This window comes from Panthera leo, chromosome A1, assembly GCF_018350215.1.
Source record: "Panthera leo isolate Ple1 chromosome A1, P.leo_Ple1_pat1.1, whole genome shotgun sequence".
Classification (NCBI taxonomy): Eukaryota; Metazoa; Chordata; class Mammalia; order Carnivora; family Felidae; genus Panthera; species Panthera leo.
Window position 1 is genome coordinate 19,512,315 of NC_056679.1, and position 17,551 is coordinate 19,529,865.

The 17,551-nt window shown below is 50.5% G+C and overlaps 1 protein-coding gene across 1 annotated transcript in view; it reads left to right on the forward strand.

The window, feature by feature from the left end:
• The first annotated feature begins 7,709 nt into the window (after positions 1-7,709).
• The window catches only part of DHRS12 (dehydrogenase/reductase 12), a 29,314-nt gene continuing 19,472 nt past the window's right edge, over positions 7,710-17,551 (forward strand). The window contains 4 exon segments of the mRNA XM_042954265.1: positions 7,710-7,760; positions 8,212-8,401; positions 10,001-10,083; positions 16,725-16,817. Coding sequence (XP_042810199.1) covers positions 7,710-7,760; positions 8,212-8,401; positions 10,001-10,083; positions 16,725-16,817 — 417 coding nt within the window.

The following is a 17,551-nucleotide window of genomic DNA, read 5'->3' on the forward strand; positions in this document are numbered from 1 at the left end:
AAGAGGAAAGGTTTTTTTTTTTTTTTTTAAGTTTATTTTGAGAGAGAAAGCACAGCGGGGGGCGGGGGGGGGGGGGCGGGGAAAGAGAAAGAATCCCAAGCAGGCTCCACACTATCAGCACAGAGCCTGATGTAGGGCTCAATCTCATGACTCTGAGATCCTGACCTGAGCCAAAATCAAAAGTCAGACGCTTAACCCACTGAGCCACCCAGGCAGCCACAAGAAGAAATGTTTTTATTTCATCCTCACTACTGTGCCGTAAGGACTGGACACTTACACTGCTGCGTAGAGGGGAAACTGAGGCTCAGGGAGGTCAAGTGTCTCCTCCGAAGAGGTATCAGGGCTCAATGTGAGTCTTCTGACTTTCGATCCCAGTTCCGGGCACTCAGTGTCTGTGGCCTCTCCCTGCCCTACTGGTGGCCCTTCTCCTGAGCCAGTGGGAGGAACCAGGGGGAACAGGCCAGTAGGTGAGGGCCAGCTACAACAACCTCTCTGACATCCTCCAGGCTCTTATTCCACTCCCACCCCTGAGCCCCAGACTGCCTTTGCACTGGGAATGGAACCTGTTTGTCATACAACTAAAGCCCTAGAAACAGAGTGCATGAGAGTTTCAGATCAACACAAGTCCACTGGTGGGAAATCATTTCCTTCATCAGCTTCATTACATGGAGACTGCCCTGCCCTTGGCCCTTCTTGCCACCACGTCTAGTCCCTGGTAGGTGGACAAGGGAAACAAGTGGACCTTGGCATGTCCTTTATTTGGGTGATTCATGCCCCTAATACAAAATTCACACTCTCCAAGGGTACTCAGTGTAAACTGAGTCTCTCTCCTACCCCTGCTCCCCAGTGCTGAAGCTTTTACTAGAGATCCCCACTGTGATCAGTTTCCTGTGAAAGGAAGGAAACCCTTAAATCAAATGGATTTGCTCTTTAGGAAGTTGGTTCAGATGGACAGCAGACAGCCCTGGAGTGGACCAGTCTGTAAAAGCCAGTGGGCATCAAGGGACTGGGGAGGCAACCAGCAAGGTACTTCTAAACAGGGTCCAGCCTCCTGCTGGGTGACTGGGTGAGCTGCTGCAGGGCAGGGTCATCGTCTGCCATGTACATCTTGCCTGGGCTGCTTCTCTCCTCCATTAGTGTGAACCCCAGAAAACAGTTGCCTTGGGTTTCTTGTAATCAGACTTCTGTGATTAGGGCTTGGAGCCCCTAACCCCTTGCTGTCATTGCAGAAGAGACCAGTCCTTTAATCCATGCACAAACAGGTTCAGGACCCATGCATGACCTACCTACACTGCAGAGTAACGGGGATCAGCATCAGAGGTCTTCTTCCCCACCCCCTGCCTCACCCTCCCTTCCTTTCCATTCCTTTCCCTTTGCCTTCATTTCTCTTCCCCACCGGCAAGTGCACATTAAACACATACAAAGAGCAGTGCCTGGGCTTCCTATGGATTTATGATTTATGGTTATTCATCTTATTATCTAGGTGAGATTGCCAGGTAAAATATTAAGGCACCACTGCCATTATAACCTTGTCTTCCATGATCTCATTGGCAGCTGGTGTTGCCATGACAACTGGGCTGGAGAAACTGGTACTGAGCTTCGGTGGAAGATGATGTGAGCACCGGTGTGTGTGTGTGTGTGTGTGTGTGTGTGTAGACTTCCCATCACGTATATCTGTTGTGTGGGAAGCCATGGATTTCTTAGGCCACACCTTCTGCTTCTCCTTCCAATTTGGTCAAAATTAGCTTCGGGACTCTAACTGGAGGAGGATTTCTTTGTTTGGCTTATTGGGTGGCAAATTGAGAGCAAGGACACATAAGAAATATTTTAGGGTCTTTCTACCCACATGAAATAAAGCAGCTATCCCCACTTCATGTCACTCTTAAAAGCACGTTGGGCCTACCTTATTTAAATTTTTTATGTATTTCTCTTATTAAAGAAAGTGAGAGCTAGAAGGGGTCTCACATGTCATCTGATTCCCCCTTTCATTTGGATGAGAAAACAGAGGCCTAGAGAGGTTAAGTGACTTGCCACCATATAGTATGGATCCAGGATGGATGCTATGACTTCAGCTAAGTGACTTACCCCTTTAAGTCTCAGTCTGCTCATCTGCAAAATGGGGATAATATCAAGAGAAACTTTACTAGGTCATTGTAAGGATTAAGTGAGATAATCCACAATGCTTGGCACATATTAAGCCCCCAATAAATTTTATCATTGTTACCCAGGTAACCTTGGGAGTCAGAAATAGGACTAAAATCCAGCTCAGCTAACTCCTACTTAAACGGGAGCCTTTTCCCATTAATCTTTCCCTGTCCTTTGTCTTTTTGTGTACATATTCCCTGTCATCCAGGGGAGAGTGGAAGGCCCTTCTAAAATGGGGCTTATCTTTTCTTAAAAACCTCTTAAGAAGTGAGTGTAATGCACACACTAGCTACCCCGTGGATAGGTGTTGATTTAAGGATAAACATTATATGCTTCGTGCACTCATGGACCATCGACTGAATGTACACGGCATGGCTATAATGTAAAGGGAGAAAGGAATGCAAAGAAAAGTTGAGGGAAGTGAACATTTTTTGATCCCTTCGGATGAAACCAGGCATTTCGCTAGTCTCTTTACAAAAGTGTCTGATCATCACCGCCATCTCACGAGGTGAGCATATTCATTCCCATTCTACAAATCAGAGAACCAAGACTGAGTGGTCACGCAGCACGCCCAGGACCACACGCCAGGGTAACAGCTGGGTTTTCGCCCATCCTTTTACTTCAAGGTGCTGCTGAGGCCCTTGATAGACTTTGTGGTTCAAAACAACTTCTCACCCCCTCTGTGAGCCAAAAGCCTATTTCCTGAGGTGGTAGAGGGATTCAGGGCAGACAGACACCTTTTCTATCACTGCCACAAAGCAGAGTATACAAAGCACAGTTGCGTAACTCTGGGACTCTAAAATATTCTCCCAGCCAAACCAGACCGGTATTGAAAGTCACACCAGGCTGGGTGGTTTTCCAGAATGCCACTTGCTTAAACTCCCTTTCATCACTCTGTCAGGAATAAGAGCAATGCAGTGGAACTTCACAGTCCTGTTCAGACGAACAAACTGTTCTGGAGAAACTTATTTCCAAAGTTATTCTGAAGTAAAACCACATCCGCTTGCTGGGGGTGGAGGGCAGTGATCCTATACCTTACATCCTAGGTAATGAGGCCATTAAACCAGCTGGTCTGTACATCTTATGTAAGAGTGGCTCAGTCTCTGGGCGAATTGGGTAACCCAGTACAGAATTTAACTGAGTGACCCACCCCTCAATTAGGGATGGAGGTCAGATATAGACTGGGATGTCTGATTCCTACACAACAGGGCCCAGGAGGAGGCTGGATGACTTCACTGGGATCTAGATTGGCACAGCAACCATGCTTTAACTTACACTGTATGTTTTCTGGGGTTTTGGGGGGTCCGAGGGGAGGCTGATGGAGATTTGGAGGAGATCAAGGGGGCCTCCTTGGCATTGCATGAAGTTGCTGAACTGGTGGCAAAAGTTCAGACTTCGAAGAGACTGACCTCTCCGGTGGGAGACACAGCCCTGCCTCTTGCCAGCTGTCACTGTGTTCATGTTACCAATCTGACTCCTTGCACCTGCTGGGGAAGGGGGTTCTATCTTGGCTAAATTACGCGGGGCATTTCATGAAACAAGATACGTAGGAACTTGGAAAATGCTGTGATAAAACTCATCGGATGGAGAAATCTTGTTAATATCATTACGCCTTATCTTTTTATTCCACATGATTTTCTGGGTAAGCAAATTCTACCAGCCATCTTTGCATCCCAGGCATACCCAGCAGACAGGTGTTCCCCAGATGACGCCCCAAGTGACGCCTGGACGCCTGGTTTCAACCCCGAGTTGACCGTGTGACCCTGAGTGCCGCCCGCAGCAGGGTCCTCCCCGCCCCCCCCCCCCCACCCGCTCCCTGCCCTCTGAGGCTGGGGCTGAGTGGGCGCTCCGCACAAAGCCGTACAGAGAGGCAGGGCGGACCAGAAGACCCCGCCGCGTTCCCCGTGGAGAAGAGCCCGCGGCTTTTACATAACTGGAATGACGTAACCGCCGGCGGCTCCGGAGGGCGGGGACACCGGGAGCGCGGGCCCTACCACATCCGTCCACCGCAGCGCCGCGACGCTTGCCACAGGGCTGCGCGAATACACCAAGTAAGACGGCCCGGGCGGCCGGGTGGGCGGGGCCGCTGGCAGTCACGTGGCCCGCCTCGGCGCGGGCGAGCGCGGACGCGCCCGCGACTCCGCGATCCCACCGGGCCGACTGAGTGACAGGGGCCCCCCCGCAGGCAGGCCGCCCGGCGGGCGGGGTCCAGCCCCGAGGGGCGGGGCTCTGCCGCGCCGGGGCCCGGATCCACTGACGTCAGGCGGCCCGCGCGCCCCGGAGTCCCCTGGGCGTCACCTTGGCGCCCTGCAGGGCGTGCTCGGGTAGCCACGCGGGGCTGCTTTCGGCCTCGGGCGGGGCGCGCCCTAAATCGCTGGTGAGGACTCCGGCTTAGAACTTTCCCGAGTCGTGTGTTTTTGCTCACCGATATAAACGCAGCTTGTGGACTGTGACCTCTCGCTCCTGCTGGAACTTTCCGAACGCCGGTTTCGGGGCGGGTGTCCGCTGTGCACCCAGTGTGAGTTTTGTGACCGGCGTTCGACGGTTTCACTGGCCTGGTGGTCACCCTTGCTGTACCCTAGCCGGCTCTCCACCTTGTGGTTTTAAGAGGCGGCCCGTTCCGGGGGACAGAGAGGTGGTTTTTATCTTAGAATTAGAGAAACGCGGTGGTTCTCAATCCTGGCCGAATAATAGGGCAAGAATCTAAAATACCAGCGTCAGGCCCTGCCCCTAGAGATTCCAGTTCGGTTGGCCTGCACTGGGGCCTAGACTGACATTTTATAAATATCCTCCAGGTGATTCTCATGCCGCCCAGTTATCTAAGGGACCTCCTCTTCTCCCTGCACTAGGGTTTTTATGAGTTCCTAAGGCAGGCCCGCAAATTTCCGTGTTCCAAGGGGAGGCAGCATGGTGCTGCTGACTTCTCTTCTCCCCCACACCCCATCCTTTTGGGAAAAGTGCATGTTTTTCTCAGGAGCCAGGGCTGCAGAGAGTGGTGGGAAGCCGAGCTGTCAGCCCAGCTCCACTGGATTTTGGCAAATACAGTGGCAACCTCTCTCTTTCAAATAGTGGCAGTGGCCACTATTCGCTGGGTCTTTCCATGTTACACAGCAGCCTGGAGAGCTTGGGTTAGCTTCTCGCCCTGGGAAAGGAGGCTTCTGAAAGTCTCTCCCCGAACTCTTACATGGGGGTGGGGGTGTACGGGGGAGGGAAAGACAATTCCTAATATTTTCATCCCCATATGAGGGTCTGTAGTTTGGGTTTGTAATGCTTTTTCTTGGCACACCATGATTTTTACGAAGTTCCCCTATATTGCTCACCTATGCAACAGCATCAAGTCACCGTTCCCTAAACTTGCCTGAACCTGACAATTACCTGGGACAATTAAAAAGAAAACAAACCCTGACCCCTAAGCCCCTGACCCCTAAGCCCCTGACAGGTATAGATGAGGGCTACAATTTGCATATGCAAATTCCCTATTGGGTAAATTGGGGGAAACTGATCCCTGGGAGCTTGCCCCCTGGTGATTCCTATCTTCAGAGGTTCCGGAAACACAAGCACAGTGGTTGCTCAGCTTGAATCAGAATCACACGGAGGGCATGTGACCCTAGATGGCTGGGCCCCATTTTGAACCGTGGACTCAGTAGACAACGCATTTCTAACAGGTTCTCAGGTGATGCTGATGCCACCTGTCTGGGGAGCACCCTTTGAGCATCACTGGTTCAGTAGAAGGTGCCCCAGGTTGGAGTGTTGAAAGAATGGAAACCCTCCTTTGGCTTTATCACCTACCATTTTGTGACCTTAGGCAAGTCATTTATTTCTCTTCACACTGAAAAATAGGGACTGATATCAAGAGTTTGTGAACAAAAAAATACTTCCCCAAAAGAGGGCAGGGGGATACAAAAAAAAAAAAAAAAAAAAAAAAAAACCCAGCCAAATCTCATTGTTCACAACAGATTGGCTGAGGACAGGATCCCGAGATGAAGTCAAAGAGCCAAGGCAAAGGACAGAAGGAGAGTGTGACAGGCCCAGCAGGCCAGCCTGGCCCCGCCCTCTTGGAAGGGCTCACAGCCTGGAGTTTGAGGAAGAGATTTAATCCACAGGAGCTGTCGTCAGCAAGCCTTAGTGTTTAATAGGATCAACATAATCTTCCGGAGGCTAAGGTCTCCTCTAGGTGTCACAGAGGAAAGCCTCAGCTTCCTGCCCCTGGAGGAGGGGATCTTTGGGGCGGTTCCTGGTTTCCCCGTTTGTTTTCTGTGGCCTGCACTTCTTGCTCTCTTGTGGTTTGGGAAAGTCTCACTCGCTCCCCACCAGTACTTTCTCCTGGCTAGGACCCTTTAACCTAGAAGAAGGCCCTTAGCCCCTTCTTGAGGAATCATTTGCTTCTGCAAGAAAATCCTTTCATAGTGACCCTACCCCCCCCCCGCCCCCCGCCTGCCCGCCAACATTTATCAGAGAAAACAAATCTTACAGCTTTATCTTTGGTTATAGTTTAAAATGCTCTCAAAGTCCCTAATGATTTGGAGGGCTGGGATGGGGGTGGGGGCAAATGAGGAACTCAGTTTTGAACATGGAGAGTATTGATGTCATTATGAATAATAGTAACATAGCAACTGCTGTGTATTGAACTCTTAATTTATTCCAAGTGTGGTAAGAAAATGCCTTACATATATTATCTCATCCAGGCTGCCCAATAGTTAGCTTTTATAATCCCCTTTCTGCAGAAGAGGAGACAGGAGCCCAGAAAGGTTAAGTCAACACATGAGATCGCACAGCTATTAAGAAGGAGAGCTGTGATTGAAACCCAGGTTGTTTGATCCAAAGCCCTTATTATTGATAATTCTTTTTAGCCTCAAGTCAGCCTCGCAGGAAGCTTTGGAAGAGTCAGAAGTCTTGCTCACCCCACTGTGCCGCTAGCAGCAGAAGCAGTGGGAAGGGTGTTCTCTGAGCTGCCCTGGACATTCAAGTGAGTTACAGATGGTGGGAACGGGAACATCCTTCCTGGTCTTTTGGCTGTGAGACAAGGGGCCATGACTGCCCCTGTGGCAAGGACTTCCAAACCTAACCCAGGCTGATAAACATTCTTTGGCCTCCTCTCCAGTGTCCTGGCTTGTAGTTGGCAATTGTGCTATACCAGGGAGACCAGCTGTTGGCAGTCTGTGTGGAAACACCGTGTGGGGGAGGGCACAGGGCTTTGCGTAGAATCTTCAGGGGAAAGAGTCCTGTTCTCTGCTGCAGAGCAGGAGAAATCACTGGGCTCTTTGGGTGAGAGTTGCAAGCTCTGAGACCCCAGCCTGCCTGCGTGGGGGGAGGGCTCTGCCCTCAGGGCCTCCTCCTGCTAATCCCCCTCCGGCAAACCCTAGGAAAGCAAAGGTAGAAGAGTTGTCTCAAAAGGCAGAGAGAAACAGTTAAGGAACCCAGGGTTACTTTTATGCGGGGTGATCCCTTGGTGCAAATGAGGAAAAGCACCTCCTTGGCGCGCTTTGCTGCCATCTGCAAAGAAGTTGCTCTAACGCAGATACAAATCTCCCATCACTGTGATCTGGACGGTGCCCCCTAGAGTTATGCAGCACACGCCCTGTAGCCCTGAAGGAGCCTTTGCTTTCTCCGAGGCGGTAGGAGCTCAAATATCGACCTTCCTCCAGCTTCATTCTGTACTTGCAAATCTCCCCCACCTCACCTGTCCTTCTGTAGCTAAGTCGGGACACCTGTCCTGCCACACAACACGCATGATGCTAATGGTCTCCTACGCTCCTCCTCTTTTCCCCTCAAAATTGGAAAAAGGGAAAATAATCCATCTATCAGAGGATTTTTGTTTGCTTTTTGGAGGGGGGCACTTCTGGTCTCAGAGGCAGTCAGAGAAAGCTGATTTGGATGCCAGATTGTTAGAGTCTCCAAATATTTTTGAAAGTTCAGGAAGCCAGTGATGAGGAAATGTAAAGTCTGAGAGGGCAGCATTGTTCCTGAGACCAGGGAAGGAAACAGGGAGGCGAGGAAGGAAGGAGCTTTGTGATGTGCTAGAGAGAGCGATCATGCCCACCTCACAACTAGGCTTTCTCCCTGCAGGGGTTTCTTTTCCTGGCTCCTTATAGTCCTTCTTTCTCTGGGCTTGCGGCTTCCAGGAGTGGCTGTGAACCAGCGGCTAAGGACTTTGTGCCTGAGGGCTTCGAGGTCCAAATTCCTGGAATAGCCTTCTGGGTCACTTGAGGGAACAGTGGCATTGGAAGAGCGACTGCTATTGAAATAGCCAAGCGAGGTGAGCAGCCTGCTGTGTGTCCACTCGAGGTCAGCCTGTGGCCGCTCCACACTGGGGAAAGAGCCCGATGTCACAGGCAGGTCAGGAAGGGCCCAGCCAGCATGGCCAGGAGTTGACCGTGATCCAGTGGTAATCAGCTGCTGATTCTGAGATGGGCATTGAGCTTCCAGCTAGAGGTGGATAGAGCACGTGACCGGCGGAGCCTGTCCTCAACTCTTAATTAATTCACAGGAGAGCTCGGGTCACGGCCACACATCATTAAGAGCAGTGAGGGGCTCCCAACCCTGGGCATCTGAATCACCAGTAGAACTGGGACCCACCTCATGTGTTGTCATTGAGCCTCTGTGGGGGGATGTAGGGAGGAGAGTGGGAGTCCACTGCAGTTTGGCTGTGGATCCTACTTAAGAATCAGTGCCCCCAGAATAACTGGAGAGTCCTTCCTGGGGTCCAGCCTCCAGGCTTAGAGCAGCTGGAGATGACCTCTTATTTCTCTTCCCTAACCTTGATTTTGTGAAAAGACTCTCTGGGTTCCCTGTCAATTTTTCCATCGGCTGAAGTCTTCCTCTGGGTAAACACCAGAATTTCCTGCACAAATTCAACTGCCCTGGGTCATGCAATGGCACTGTGGTGGCTAGAAAAGGCCACCGTGTCTATCCGGAGACTCTTCTCCAGAAAAACGGGTGCTCCAGCAGAAGTTGGAGAATAGGTTGGGGATTTATCACTTTTCAAGGTGCTCAAAGATGTTTTTTTTTTTCCCCTCTAAAATCAAGTTAGGCATTTTCCAGGGCAATATTATACCATTTGGGCTGTATTTCATTATCTACCCAGTCAGGGTGAGGAGTAAGTGCATCTCAGCAACTGGGAGATCCCTCGGAAGTGTTTGGGGAGAAGGAGAGAGGCTGGTTACGTGGTTAGCTGATAGCCTCCCGTGAAACAGACTCCATTTAATAAAGTGGGCTATTTTAAGTGAAGAAACCAGGCTCTGTAATGATCATTTTTTAACTGCCACAGCCGAGGAATTCCCCTTTACACTTTGATTGATGACGGTATCGTCTTTGCTGGAATAGTCTAAGTGCCATTTATGGATTCACCCACTCAGTAAATATTAATCGAGTCCCTGCTACATGTTAGGCCAGTGCCTCTGAACTCGGGTGGAGCATTAGGCTCATTTGAGAGCTTTTAAAACATACCTAGGCCTAGACCCATCATCTGGAGCTTTAAGAACTCCCCAGGTGAGTCTAAAGTGCAGCCAGGTTGAGACCTGTGTGTCAGGTGCTATGGGAGATGCTAGGGACGCATCTGTGACCAAGACCCACACTTCTTATCCTTGATGTGTCCTGACCCCTGCAAAAATCAGGACCTTCTCCTGGGTGCCCCATCAGTCAGCCCATATAGGCAGGAGGTCGGGTTCCAGGATCACCTTCACTATTACACCTGCTGCCCTAACTGTGGGGACCATGCATCTAGATTTTCCAGAATAGTCTCAGTTTCAGGTGTTCTTCCCGCGAGCCTGTATGTCTTAATTCATTTGGAAAAGCTGGTCTCCACGGCCATAAGCTGTCGCTAGAACTCACAGATGGTTTCATTGAATTCCACCAGGTGGCACAGTTCACCCGGTGTGTCGAGATAGAGACCAGGAAGGAGGTGCCAAAGGTGAGATCATCAGGGAGAGCGGTAACCAGGTGAGCTGCTCTTTGCCCCTCCCGCTGAGGGTTTCTTGCATGCCGACCTCGTCGGCTGCTGCGGGGGCCGAACTGCTGCCCGCGCACCCTGGCCTTGGCAGTGGCCTGTGTTGGTGCTTCTGCGTTGGAGGCAGCCCCCAACCCCCCTGGGAGCTGGAGCCGCGCTTGCTTTTCCATGGCTGCGTTTGACCCCACGCCCTGGGCTGCCCGTGAGGCAGCAGGCGGGGGCCAGTCCCTGCTGCAGAGATGTTATACTGACTGTGACTCTCTTGGGATTTCCACCAGGGAAGGAGCCCGGGTCAGTGAGACACATCGAGGGGGACTCGGGCACCACAAGCCAAGCCGTGAACTGACCCAGTGGCTTTCCAATAAACAGGCAACAGTTAGCTCTTGACGAGAGCCACATCCTCACGAGAGCTTTCAGAGCTGGCCCACATCTTGTGCTCTCCCCTTCCTAAAACAGTCAGAGCCAGGACCGGCTGCGTAATTTGCGGGGCACAGCGCAAAATGAGAATGTGGGCCCCCGTGTAAAAAGTATTAAACACTTCAAGACGGTGAAGGCAGATCCCCCCCTGAAAGTGTGGGGCCCTTCCGAGGGTGGGGCTTGCGTACCTACACGGGCTAGACCCCGTGAAGCTGGCCCCCAGATGGAAAACCCGGGGAAAACCCACTGTAAAGAGAGCTTGGGCAGTGTTCTTCGTTTCCCTCAACCTCAGTTTTCTCCTCTGAGAAATGGGGGTGATATCATTCTGTGTTTGAACATATGTTTGAGAGTGAATGCTATGTCAGGCTGCCTGCTAGGAGCTGGAGACAGACAGGAGAAGACGGAAGGGGCCCCTCGCGTTCACTGAAGAATGTCCCTCTGTCCTCCCTTCCATTCTGCCGAAGTCTCCTCCTCTCTCCGGGGAACCCTCTGCTCCAGCGGGTGGGCCCGTGGGAAGGGACTGGGCGGGGACGCAGCACCCCCGGCCCCCTCAAGCTTGGACCTTGGCCAGAAGGAAAAAAATGCCCCAATCTAGAACGGAGTATTTCGCATCTGCTCCTGAAGGCTGTTATTATTATTTCTTAAATAACGTTTTCAAAGCAAGCCCCGTTCTTTCTCTTCTCACCACGCGTCTGTGGTCTCTGGCCGTCAGATGCCGCACAGAGGCTCAGCGCTGGCGGCGAGCGTGACGGTCTCTAAATCTTCTCTAATGCGTGAGTGCCGCCGCGATCTGGGGCTGCAGTTCTTGAGACTGAAAGCTGGCTGTCTGCCTGCTGATAACTTTCAGTTGTGCTGCTGCGGGACGCAGCAAGAATGCTAATAGGCCACAGGCGGGCCAGGGATTGCCTGGATTCCAGCCTGCTGTGGTTTGGGCTACATTTTTGACAGAGTGGATTGATACGGAAAAAGGTGACAGTATGGTTTTGTTTGTAATAGTGAGCCCTCCTTAAATCCACCTCCACCACCGTTGGGAGCGTTGGGAGCGTAGAGCTGGAAAGAGGGAGCAAACGTGTTTCCGGGGCTGGGGAGAGAGGCAGCCCGTTATTTACTGCCCCCGGCCCTCCCCGTGTATGTACCCAAGGTGGGGTCGGAGCTCACACAGGGGAGATTCCTTTTCTTGTGTTTGCAAGTGGCCTCCGGTGCAGAGAGCTCTGAGGGGCCGGGGCTGACAGGGCCTGTCCGCTCATCCCCGTGGCGTGGTGTCCTGTCCCTGACTCAGTGTACCCCCCCCAGGCTCTGCCAGGGATCAGCCGCTCCTCCCCCTTTATGAAAGAGAGAGCTCCATAGCTTCATCTTGTCTAGCGCATGCAGCCCCCACACAAACGTGGGGCGTGGGAAGGCGCCGGGCTCGGATCGGAGTCTGGTTGTGCGCTCGCTAGCCCTGTGAGCTTGGGCAGTGTTCTTCGCTTCCCTGAACTCCAGTGTCCTCAGCTGAAAAGTAGGAGTGATATTACTCTATATTTGATCATATGCTTGAGTGTGAACCCTATGTCGGGCAGTGTGCTGGGAGCTGGGGAGAGGACAGAGTCTGACGCAGCGCCTCACGGTCTTGGAAGGGATGATGTGGTTGACAAGCAGTTGCAGGAAGCGTGGGAGTCCACCCCGGGCCTGCCGGCTCAGCTCCGCAGCACAGAGGGGGCAGGTGGGGAGTAGATGCGTGGACCCCCCCCCCCCCGCCGAGTACGTGTTTCTCCCGCCTTCACATCAGCCAGCTGCTGGCCGGGTTTGGCCATTGAGGGAGATCGGTGGGTGGGAAGAAGGGAGAAGCAGGACATTCGACTTCCCTGGCAACGGCCGGACCTGCTCTGAGGTTCTTCCTTTTGGTGGCGAGCCTGGCTCAGGCCACACCACCTCCTGTGTTCCTCCAGCCTAGGCTGGTTCCTGCTCTTCGTCATCCCTTGGCTGTTGGCCAGTCCCAGCTGAGCCCTCACCTTCCTCCTCTGGGGGCCAGTCCCTTCATTCAACTCCCTCTGTTGAAAGAGGTTTCTGGGGACGCCTGGGTGGCTCAGTCGGTTGAGCCTCCGACTTCGGCTCGGCTCATGATCTCATGGTTCGTGAGTTCGAGCCCACATCAGGCTCTCTGCTGTCAGTGCAGAGGCCGCTTTGGATCCTCAGTTCCCCCGCCCCTCTCTCTCTTCCCCTCTCTCACTAGTGCTCTCTCTCTCTCTCTCAAAAATAAATAAAACATTAAAAAGAGAGAAAGTTTTCTGTTAGGCGAATGTGACGTTGTGTGTGCCATGACATGGGCAGTGCAGGGTGTCATCGAGCATGTAGCTCTCAGTCAGCAGGAGACTATTGCGTTATCCGTAGTTTTCATACTAATGCTGTTACCACTCCCAACCTTACGTTCTCTGCTCCAAGGTACCCACTTCTCTTTAACCGGGGCGTAGGCCCGTGGAGCAGTGAGAGTATGGAGGGAGTGGTCCCCGCTGCATGTTGGGTGCAGGGGTCCCTTGAGCAGGAAGGCTTGAGCGTGTGCAATGCAGGCCAGCCGGGTCAGGTGACTGTGGGCACCAGGAAGGTGCAAGGTCGTGTTCACATCAGTGGCCTGTACACACTGGCTTGGTCCCGTCAGACGCGTGGACGGCAAAGAAGTCAACATCCTGCCTTGGTGCTCTTGCTGGAGGGAACGGATGCTTACTGACACAAAGTCCCTGCCCGCCAGCCTGCTGTTTCTGGCACAATGTCTCCAATGGGCCTGGGGGAGGAAATCAGAGTGGACCTTCCTTCCTCAGTTTCTCGTTGCACTTCATTACCATCTTGCTGTCTGTCTTTGATCTGGCATGATCTCCTTGGGCAACATTTTTTAAAAATCTTAGAATAGTCTAATATTTTAGAATAATTTTACATGCACAGGAAAGTTGTACAACTAGTACAGAGTTCCCACTTACCCCGCATCCAGTTTCCCCTTCGTTAACATTTATTACATTTGTTACAACCGGTGGACCAATATGGGTACTTTATTATTAACCGAAGTCCACATGCTATTCAGTTTTCCCTCGTTCTTGCCTGCTGCCCCGTTTCTGTTCTCAGATCCCATCCAGGACCACATTGCATTTGGTCATCGTGCCTCCTTAGGTCATCTCCTCTTGGCTGGGATGGTTTCTCAGACTCTCCTAGTTTGTGATGAGCCTGAAGGTTTTGAGAAGTACAGGTCAGGGATTTTGTATACTGTCCCTCAATCAGGATTTGTCTGATGTTTTTCTCATGATTAGACTGCAGTTACAGGTTTTGAGGAGAAAGATTACAGAGGTGCGGTGTCGGGGCAACATTTTAACTCCTGCCACATTCCTGATGTGGCCAGAAGGTGCTGTAAATGTGCCTTATGTCGGGGCGCCTGGGTGGCTCGGTCGGTTAAGCGTCCGACTTCGGCTCAGGTCATGATCTCACGGTCCGTGAGTTCGAGCCCCGCGTCGGGCTCTGTGCAGACAGCTCAGAGCCTGGAGCCTGCTTCCGATTCTGTGTCTCCCTCTCTCTCTGACCCTACCCCCTTCATGCTCTGTCTCTCTCTGTCTCAAAAATAAATAAACGTTAAAAAAAAATTTTTTTTTTAAAAAAATGTGCCTTATGTCTTGTGGGGATCGACCCCAACAATATGTGGACACTAAGAGGTAAAACGGGGGTTTCTACTCTCCAGATCTCCCAGGTCAATGTGGAATTTCAACCTTTTGAGAATTATTGGTTTAGCTTCCTGCCTACCCGACGTGAATATTAACTGGCACCTCATTCCTATGCGGTGATTTCAACTGAGGGCACATTCGTGCACTGTTTCCCATTTGCTCATCAGACTCACGCTCTCACATGGGTAGAGGGGTTCCTGTGATGTCGTCTCATGACTCCTAGGCCATGGAACATGGTGACTCATCAGCAGAAAGGATCCAGTTGGCTTTTGTTCAACTTCAACAACCACACTTGTATCCCGAGGTTTAAAGAGTTAGCACAGCAGTGCCCAGTGGCTCCCAGGGCCAGCCGAGACACATATAGATCAGCAGATTGGTGGTTTTTGTGCACTTGTGTCTGTTCCTAGCTCCTTCTGCTGGTCACAGCAGACTCCTGGCCTTCCCTTCTGGGTGCTTTCTGGCCTTCTATCTTCTCCCAGAGGGAGACAGATGATTTCCTTCCATCTTTTCATGATGCTTCATTTCAGCGGGCCCCATGGCTGATTTATCTAGGACAGTGATTCTGTCTTCCGTGCTGTTACCTCCGTCCGGTGCTGGGATGCCCCAGGTGCCTCCAGGAAGCTCAAGGAGGTTGTGGAATGTTCAAAGTGGAATTGATTTTCGTTCACTTGAATTTTGTTGTTTTTTGAACCTGGATTTTGTACGAGTGTTACTTGGCACTGTTGGGTAGGAGGGAGTTTTAGGGTGGTTGTGGGGAGGACCTCAAAAGAAAGGACTGGGCGTCTATAGACTTAGTTTGTAGTCATTGGAGTGGGGGTGCTCACAGCCCATCCAGGAAGGAGTCAGCAGGCAGCCTGTGTCCACTGTGGCTGAGCAAGTGCCTTCACGGCCTTTTTTATTTTTTATGTTTATTTTTTATTAGAGAGAGAGAGCAGGGGACAGGCAAAGAGAGAGAGAGAGAGAGAGAGAGAATCCCAAGAAGACTCCATGCTCTGCAGGAGCATGGTGCAGGGCTTGATCCCACGACCCTGGGATCATGACCTGAGCCAAAATCGAGTCGGACACTCATCCAACTGAGCCACCCAGACACCCCCACAGCCTTTTTCAAAGAGCAGAGTCCTGTACAGACCATGCTTTTCCTAGCCTTTGAAAGTAGAGGAATATTCAGCTGTGTCAGACTTGAGCTGAATATGATAGTTAAGCTGACTATAGACCTTCTGAGGCATGAAAATGTAGGATTGTTTCCATCTTCTCATTTTCCGAGACTGTCTCAGAGAGTGAGAAAACGATATGTTCTCAGATCGGTAGAAAGAAATTCTGACTATGGTCTTGGGTTCTATGGCTTAATTAATGGGGAAATTGAGGCAAGGCACCGAACCCTGCTTTATAAAAGGAATTGTGGCTGCTGCTCAGTATCTCACCTGTCGGTTCAGTTGTCAGGTCTCTGAAGCAGCAGGAGTCTCTGCCTTGAGCTGGTGATAAGTCACAGATGCCTTCCGGGGCTCGGACAGCATGTCCTTGCATTCACTGGATACTCAGAATATAAGCTTGATTCCTGTGCTGGGCACAGAGAAGGGGCTGAACAGCCCACATACATGAATCATTTATGTGTGTGGCTGCGTGTACCCCCACGAGGGAAGGGGGTGATTCAACATGTCTCCTCCATCGAGAAGTCCTGAGTCTACTGGGGGAGGGAGCTGTGTCCAGCAATGGCTATAGCACAACGTGGAAATTGATAAACATCATAAGCAAGGACCGAGTAACAAAGGAAGTTGTCGTCTTATAGTTATGATGTACCTCGGATATTGTCGTAAGAGCAAAACATTGACAAAAAACTCCTAAATGATTGGCAGGAGGAAACTATAACACATCCATGCCAAAGTATGTTATGTAGCCATTAAAAGAAATAAGACAGATTTATATGTAACAAAAAAATCTCCAAACCTTAAATGAGAAAGAAGGATGCAGAGCAAGGCATAGTCTGATCCTGTTTGTATGGAAGGGGGCATATATTTATAATATGTGTATCGTGCTTAATATATATAATATATTTATTTAAAAAAATTTTTAATGTTTATTTTTTGAGAGAGAGAGAGAGAGACAGAGTGCAAGTGGGGGGAGGGAAGGGGCAGAGAGAGAAGGAGACAGAATCTGAAGCAGGCTCCAGGTTCTGATCTGTCAGCACAGAGCCTAATGCAGGGCTTGAACTCACAAGCCACAAGATCATGGCCTGAGCCTAAGTTGGACATTTAACCGACTGAGCCACCCAGGTGCCCCTAATATACATAGTCTATATTATGCTTTAAACATATGTATATAACTACTATACATGCTTAAAATATTTCTGGATGATTAATAAGAAACCGTGAGCAATGGTTTACTTTCAAGGAGTCAGACTGTTACTTTCCGTTCTGTATTATTCCAAACTATTTTATTTTAAAACCATGTACATGTATTTTGAATTAAAAAATGCTAGTTTCTATCTTTTTTTTAAAAAAAAGCTTTACAACTTTTTGTTTGTTTGTGTTCTGGTTTAGAACATCTTTCTGCACATCGTGGCCTTGTCTAATTCCAAGAAAATATGGGAATTTATTGAAAATTTCAAGCAGGAAAAGAAACTCAACATTCTGGTAAGTTTTATAAACATAAGTAGAGGATAAATTTCGTGTGTGTACATTTTTGGTCTACGTGGGTATGGAGTGATGTGTGTGTTTGTGGGTCTTTGTGACGACGTCTTAGTGAGAATCCTTTATGGTGAGGCTTATTCGTGCAATCAATTTACTCACTGGCTTCCAGGGGAGTGGGAGGATGGGGATATTCCATTTTTCATAAAATGACGATGCGTATATCTGCATTCCTGAGCTCTGTAGATTTGGGGATGGGTGTATTAAAATTAGAGGTTCTTGGAAAAATAAAAACAAAAAGTTTAGTCCAAAAGAATGCCTGCTACAGGGACGCCTGACTGGCTCAGTCGGTTAAGTGTCTGACTTTGCCTCAGGTCATGATCTCACAGCTCATGAGTATGTGCTGACAGCTCAGAGCCTGGAGCCCGCTTTGGATCCTGTGTCTCCCTCTCTCTCTCCTTCCCTGCTCATGCTCGCTCTCTCTCTCTCTAAAGTAAATAAACAATAAAAAAAAAATTTAAGAATGCCTGCTACCAACAAGCAAACCTTTTAGTAGCACAATGTGGGATTCCACAGAGAGCCAGGAGGACTCAGGTGGGATGGTATGTGTCTGTTCTCTGTTCCTCCCAGATGCTCTGCGTTGAGCTGAGCTGCTTTTCTATCCAAACAGTTTCTAACGTGCTCCAAAACGCCCGTTTGGGCCAAGCTCTGGTCTTGTGCTGTCCAATATGGCTATAGAG